Source organism: Pieris rapae, chromosome 13 (genome assembly GCF_905147795.1).
Source record: "Pieris rapae chromosome 13, ilPieRapa1.1, whole genome shotgun sequence".
Lineage (NCBI taxonomy): Eukaryota > Metazoa > Arthropoda > Insecta > Lepidoptera > Pieridae > Pieris > Pieris rapae.
In genome coordinates, this window is record NC_059521.1 from 10,179,450 (window position 1) to 10,187,592 (window position 8,143).

The 8,143-nt window shown below is 33.1% G+C and overlaps 1 protein-coding gene across 7 annotated transcripts in view; it reads right to left on the minus strand.

Moving 5' to 3' along the window:
- The window catches only part of LOC110998317 (fasciclin-2), a 96,693-nt gene extending 89,272 nt beyond the window's left edge, over positions 1-7,421 (minus strand). For all 7 annotated transcript variants that reach the window (XM_022266877.2, XM_045630646.1, XM_022266876.2 and 4 more), the window contains exon 1: positions 6,992-7,421. In XM_022266877.2, coding sequence (XP_022122569.2) covers positions 6,992-7,058 — 67 coding nt within the window. In that variant the 5' untranslated portion in view covers positions 7,059-7,421. The remainder of the gene's footprint in view (positions 1-6,991) is intronic.
- Between the last annotated feature and the right edge of the window lie 722 nt (positions 7,422-8,143).

Sequence of the window (8,143 nt, forward strand, 5' to 3'; positions counted from 1 at the left end):
GAAAAGAGTATTTCAACTTTCTCGTACATCATTTAGCCTCAAAAATATCAACACCAATATCTATCGTATTTCAAAAGCACTTTGAAGTGTATAATGTGTTGGTGTCACTGGGTTTTACGTGTGACAAATGACGCTTGAAAAATTGCCGCAACTTTAGGTATTAACTTTTTAGTAAATGGCTAGATTACAGTTTTCGAATATGTTGAATTGGGATGCACACATTTGTTATAGAGTACAATAGTTTTGAATAATTAATGTGGTCTAGAACGGTCATTAACTATACGTATATTACACACACATGTTTGTATGTCCAAAGATTATGACCTATGTTAGAGCGTGTTTATGGTCATCTTAAATTACTTTATTTATTAAAAAAACAGTAATGGATATTAATGCTTACAATTATTAAATATTTTTATATCTCTAATTTCGTTAAGCATTTTTTTTATAAACAGACGATGCCATCTGACAGTGATCATTTAAAAGACGATATTTTTATGTTCTATAAAGTAAATAAAACGACAGAATTTTTGTTGATTGGATGTGAAGTTAATTCTATCAATAATGATCCATTGTTAATGAGAGAATTTAATTTATTCGTTGCTTTCAGTTATTGAAAACTGCATTGTGTGGTAATTGGAGATGCGAGAGCCATTTCTGCTACCACGCGAAATGCCATGGTCTGTGTAGAACCTCGTTCAGTTCTTTCGTTCTCCTTTTATGTGTAACAAAAATGATACACAAAAAAAGTGGAGATACAAAAAGAATTTGGATTACAATAATTAATTAATTAAAGAGTAATAAACTAACATCACTCAGTGTCTGCGTCCTTAAAATTGAACCTCTTTAACGATTGCAATTTAAAATGTAAGTTCTTTTTCCAGTTCTTTCGCAGTTTCGTCAAGGTCCACGGCGCGGTCGTCAATCCAGTTTACATAGACGACACAGTCTGTTTGCCACACCGCGCCGGACTCACCGCAATTCCGTTAAATACTATAAACGTTACCTAACAGAAAATTATTCTTTGCTTTATATTTCATAGTTTAAATAGAACGGCAAGGAGCCTTTTACAAAGTATGGAGTAAACAGAAATACATTTGTTTCTATAAGTAGAAATATTGTTGAAACTTTTAACTCAATTTTAAAAAGACGTGCGGGCCGTAAGGTTTTTTTGAAAAAATATATTTATACTCATAGTTTTCTGGAATCCGGCAGTTAGCCCTAGTATTTTGCCAACGCTTTTGGTGCAAATTTTATTATAGCTCAATATTACTCAGCCCGCACAATACACTCCACTTGAATAGTCTATTGAGACAATAAAATGCGTTATGAATATTAAATTTAGCTCGTGCATTCAAGTTATCCGCTTCCAAAGCCACTTGACGGGTAAAAATAAAGCATAGTCCAGGCATAATCAAAATCAACCATGACTGACATATGTGCATGGTCATTACATTGGAAGGGCTTAGACTGTACAATAGGCACGTGACCACTCAGTGACTTTACTTTTTAAATTAAACACAAATGTTAATGTTACATCTGTATTTATGTAGGTACTGAATTACAATCAAATTAGCCATAACCTCCACAAAATTACTAAAGATACTTTAAAGTTTATGGCAATAATTTAGATAAATACGAGGCCAATTTAATTACAAACATATTAGTACATTGAAATTCCAATATACATAAAACTTTCACGTAAACAAAGAGTTTGTCTTAGTATGCACTCAAAGTATGCTCTAGCATATACTATGTACTATATAGATTCACTATAATTTACACAAGTTTCATAAATGTTGTGGGTTTCAGACAAATGTTCATTCAATTTGGACAACTGCAACTACTGCTAGTTTGAATTTAAACACGAAATAATGTTGCATTTATGCAATGAATCGTTTGTGCAACGCAAAATTTGTACAATTATATATATTTTTATATTTTGTCTGTTTTGTAACATGCATTTGTAATGATTACAGGTTTGGAATTGCGAGAGTTATTTGAATTGGCTCAGACACTTTCTTAGTTCTAAGTATTTATTTATTGTAAATAAATAACATGAAAATAGGCAATTACTATTTCTAAAATTAGATTTTTAGAGTTCTCTGTATTCTTGGCATTTGCATTCATTGTCAGTAGATCCGCGTCCCAATATTTCACTGTCAGACAAAAACCGGCACCTTGACAGTGAAATGGCAGAGAAAATTCGCAACAGAGGACTTCCTGTCAACCGGTCCACGCCCGTCTCGTTCGACAGCAAAAACAACTAATAAAAACTGTCTATAGAAATGCAATATCCTACGGAAATGATTAGACTCACACTGAGTCAAGAAATAGTAGTTAAATTGTATAGTTAGGAGAATACATCGACTTTTTATTAATGTCAATGCGTTTTAATATAGTAATGGAATCTTTAATATCAGCTTTACCTCGTCCGATATTTTTCATGAGATTTTAACTTTTGGTATATTATTATTTTTGTGCTGCTGTATGCTGTGTTACTCGATATTCATAGTAGCTTTATCACAACATGACATGTTTGGGAACTACTCGCTGTTATCTCTTATCAATGACGATATCTAGCAAATAATGCTAATGTTAGTGACCCAGTAAACTATATATATTCTCGGAATATTTTTTTTTATTTCAATCACTTAACATTTGATATATTAATAAATAACACAACACGAGTGGCTGTGTGTACCTAAAAAACCATGAAGCATATTTATAATACATGTATTTCTAAATTAGTATAGTTAAAATTCTACTCAGAAAATATCGCACGAATAAATCTAGTAAAAAACTTGAATAGGCAGGTAATATTGTCACGTAAGAAGTAGTCTACGTGTTAAGATGATGTATGGAACGTGATTCATCCGGCCTACATCTCATAGAAATTGCAGATATGACCTGACCTTTGAAAATACGTGACTGCCTAATTAACGGCCAACTGAGAACTTTTCTCAAGTAAATTTAAAACCGTATGAAGTTTATATTTTTTTTATAAAACGCGTCAGTGTGTCTCATGAAACTCGTTCGATTGTATTGTGTAAGTTTAAGTGTATTGAATATTTCCAACTCCGTACTCTGTCTCGATTTAATATAATTTAGTCTTAATAATATAGGGTTTAGGTTAATTAGTTTAATTTTGAAATTACATACATAATTGAAATGATGTTCATTTGTTTCAGTTCAAACAATTTATATCCAGGGTCATTAATGAAATTTGTTCATGTATTGATTAATAATGATATTCCTAAACTCCGCATTTAGCATTAGTGGTTATTACCAATGTGTTCAAAGGCTGCTAATACCTATTATTGATGGCCACTTCCTGGACATAAATAACCGGTTGGATAAAGCAACTTTGATTGCACTTGAGTGAAAGCTGTTACAATTTGAATTACACTCGAATGAATCTATAGATCACGGGGTCTTTGACCTGTAATAATGGCCATTACCTTTGGGCATTAATCTTATTGATCTAATATATAATTATATACGAAGAAATGTGAGTGGGATAACTTGATGAATAACCGCATCATCCGATTTTGTTCATTGAAAAAAAAACTACTAAAAACTTTTATTAAGGTTCTAATAGATTTTTGACACAACGGCGTGATTGTATGCAATTTTAAGCAAGAACATTTTCTAAATAATCACGTGCGGCCCAAGTTTCCATATCATTGGTGCATGAATAATATGACTGGAAAACTATTAGTAATCAATGTAATCATAATACCTCTCACGTTATAACAAATATTGTTATATAAGATCAATTAATTATATAAGTAGTACGGAAATTGTTCAAACTAGAAAGTAAACCTAAAATTTATTTCAAATAATTATTGCTAATCTTATTCGGTGGCAGTCATTTCCGATTTTAAATATTATCGACTTCGTCACGTATGTCTTCATGAATGGCATACAACCTGGTAATATTGAAATATATTTTGCGATAAACCATAGCTCAAGCTTCGCACCGATAATTCAATAGTTTATTAAATTAAAAGAATTGCTTTATCAAAATATATCTATTAAAAATGGGCCCAATTTTTGTTTTACTTTAATTGGCCCAACTAAGTCAGTTAAATTCAGGCTGAAATTAATTATACGATTGTCTTAAATTATTTGTTTAGTACACAATATGTACACAATATGGGTCACATATAGGTTTAGACGTCACAAAAATAAATTCAATCGCTATACTTAAACAGCCCAGGGTATTTTTCTGAGGGATAATTAACTTCTTTGGCCTCCGACATCCACAACCCATCAGTTAAATTTCACCGTACCCAGAGAGGATTGACCAATCGTTCTCCACACAGTCAGGCCGATGCAGAAGGCAATTGTAATTATAATAGCTACGAGGCCTAGCAACATTAATATACAAGTAAACGTTCAAATGAGTTCTTGGAACGGTTTATTATTATTGTTAATGTTTTGAGACTCCGTTATAATGTATATCTCCCGTGAAACTTTCAAGTACCAGCTTCATGCTAGTAATCTTGAGGTCATAATCAGAAATGGTCATGACTTTGTGAAGAGCCGTCAGTATATCCCATTACGCCAATCTCGCCGTTAATACTTCTGTAATGCGCTTCAACGAGCCTAATGACACGACAGATGTGTTAAATTCGACTAAATTGTTTGGAATGTATGTAGATGTAGGATGTGGTACATTCACAGCTTAAATGTGGCAATTACTGTATACATACTCTCCATACTTCAAATCGTTAGGCACGGTTTATTAAATGCCGCATCAGATCTTCTAGTTTGGAGAAAGGAGAATACATTGGCAATATTATATTTTATAGTTTAAAATCTAGGAAAAATTTCGCATCGAATGGTGGTAGTTTCATGTCGATACTATCAGTGGTTTAGGCGTGATTGAGCCTCAAACGAAGACCATTTTCATTATATATATATATAAAGATAACTTATTGTAACATTTTTGACGTATTGTATATTAAATATATTAATGCCAAGAAATGTCCCCAATGACAGCTCCCAAGAACATGAGAACTCACTTAACATTAAATAAAGTAGTTATGTAAATGTAGCATATCTACTACTACAATACATTAGTAGTTGATATGTTACATTTAGTAGTATACCGACACAGTATAGGATTTCTATTTAGTACCTAACCATGTATATTATTTATTTATATATGTAGTCAAAAAAAGCCTAGAGCTGCCGAGTTTGCTGCTTAAACTTTTCTTTTAAGAATATCGTAGTGTTTTCTGTGAACTTAATCAGTTATCTTTAACAGAGATTTCCTTAGGATAGATATTAATTGCAGATGATTTCATATTAAGTAAGAATCTCTCTTTAAGTCGATTACTCGTGCCTGAATACCGTGGTCAGCTGAATATTAAGATCTGAAGCGAAATTTTCTTCCATCTATTTCGGTGCTGCACTTCTTTTATAACGGTCTATAATCTGAGACGATGTGTCTTTGACTTGATAAGTCCATCTTGTCGGCGCACGTCCACTCAATCTTTTGCTTTCGGTGTTGCCAATAACGATGAGCTTCGACGTCCCTACGCATTGTGTTACATTCTGCGTCGGTGGCGTTTAGTTGATGAACGGGTTTTAATATGGAGCTGAGTAAGAATCAAGACTTTGGTGCTTTTACCGGTCCACTATATTCTTAACATCCACATCCAGCACCACATTTCCAAGGCATCAATCCTTTGCCTTTGCTCAAAGGTTTTTGCTCTGTTCTCTGCGGGACCAATGTTTCTACTTGCTCGAGTGCTTGGAACAGCTCCTCAATGTCTATTAGTAAAGCAAGAATAAGGAGGCTCGGATCATTTAAGATTTTGATAATTTTAATTCTCTACTCCTGTACTTTCTAAATATGTGTCTGTGAGAATCTATTAGTAATAGATAATAGATTCAGCCATTCGTTGGTTGATGATGGCTTTAGTCGACATTGAAGAAAGAACATTAAATTTTGATAAAATTTAAAAATTGAATGGCTCAACCAAAATCAGCCCGCAGTTTCGGCCGCGAGGCTTCCGTGTCCGTTGGCAATGTCTTTAACGACCTCTTTAACGATTGTTACATTTAAGTCTTAGGAAAAAAAATATCATAGGTAATTTATGGCTATCATAGACGCGACTGAAGGAATTTATTTAATAACATACATAGGTTTCTCCAAGCCTGGTCAAAATAAATATTTGTTTCGGGTTTCAAATGTTATATTTCGCGACTACTTCAAACATAAATCAATTAAAAATATCTTTCAATTTGCGCAATTCCGAATACGTGATATACAATAATCCCCAGCGCCGATAACTGTTTGCAATTCGTAATGAGAAATCTAAGATACTCCGATGAACTGTTTCTTGCACGCTTCACGGTAATTTAGCACAGATTGACTCGACAAAACATCTATCCGTAGTTAATCAAGTACCTATTAAATTCCAATTGCAATAAGAAATTATGATTATTACGGCCTAAATATCGAGTTCTTTTAAATCGCGAAAATCGAACCGCCTATCGTCATGGTCATTGCGAAACGGATATTATACTCATTTTCGCCGACTGTTTTGTTTGAATATAAATAATTCACAGTGTTAAATTTTGATTTACAAGAACTAAAATCGATTTTAAACCCGTTTTCATTACTGTGTATTAATTTAAAATTTTGATTACGCAGATAATAAGCCACGAACTTATGACATAATTATCCATTCATCAAAATAACTCCAACGAAAACAATATACCTAAACAAATATACAAATTCTTTACCATACAAACAGCGTGAACTGACTCATAAGATCTTGTCAATAAATAAACGTGTTACATTCAAATATAGTACCACCAACATAAAACTCGTTATCATGTTATCAGATATGACGCACCGGTTTAGGTATCGTACGAAATAGTACGAATGTGTATCTTACAAGAAAATAATTATGGGATAAAATGAGCACTTTATTCGAATAAGGTTTTTTAATACTTAATAAAAGTACGTTACCTGTTAGTGCTGCCAACATAAGCGCGAGCGCCGCCACACCTGTCGTCCTTCCACGAGAGGACCTCATTTTGTCTCTTTTCAACACGTTACAGGTTTACAATAGAAACAAGAGAAGAGTCAAATTTGAAAATTCTGACTCTTCAACAGTTAACGTCTCTTGACAAAACAATGCACAAAGTTTTTGTTACACCTGCGTAACGTTCGCAAAGATAAAACACACTACTTCACTTCAAAAGTTTCTAACATTATGAAAAAAATACAATATGAGGTGAGGCAAATGATATTTGTACGTCCATCACGATGATTTAATTATAAAATAAAGTTCTTATAAGATCGCATACAGTTTAACTTGTTTCGACAGTTAAATCCGACGAGAAGTAGGGAGCAGCACACAACCAACTTCCACGAGCGCGGAGGCTAACTGACGCGAACGGCGAAGAACGCCGCGCGCGGCATTTAGGCAGGAAGCGGCAGAAAGGGGAACTAAATGGCGTCAGACGTTGGCGGTTCGAGCCTGCGAAACACAAGGATCAAAAGGCTTTTTAAATTTCGTTGTTTATCCTTGTTTATAACTTTTACCTTTTCAGAGCGACAATATGATATAATTTTGAAAATATTTAACCACTAAATCGAAGTAGGTATTGTGTTCAGTAAATAAAGTTTTTTTTACTAAAACAGAGTACATCTGTTACCATTCCGTGTAATACATGACCTAATTTATTAATTTAAAAAATCTAATGTGTGTGTAAATGTTCAACTTAATTTTTTATTAGGATTTTTATTATGATATTCTTTTGCGTTTATTTATTGGTATATGTTATTTGCAAGATAAGAGAATCACACTCTTGAATTCACTCTTAGTATTGTAGTGTGAAAAGGGAGAGTCGATTTGTGACTAATCCAGTTCAATATCGTATGAGTCACGAGCGCCGAGCAATTTTCTAATTGAGTTCATTCATAAAATGACCTCCTCATATGGACATAAGTATCCTTTTAATTTTAATAAATTATTACATCTATTAGTTTTTTACCGGCTGTAGTCCAATTGGAATGTTTTTACTGGCCCAATATTTAGCAGATACGTTTCTTCGTATGTTTCTTTTTTTTAAATAAAGCTAGTAACCTTAAACAAATGTAATTTGATTGATTGAC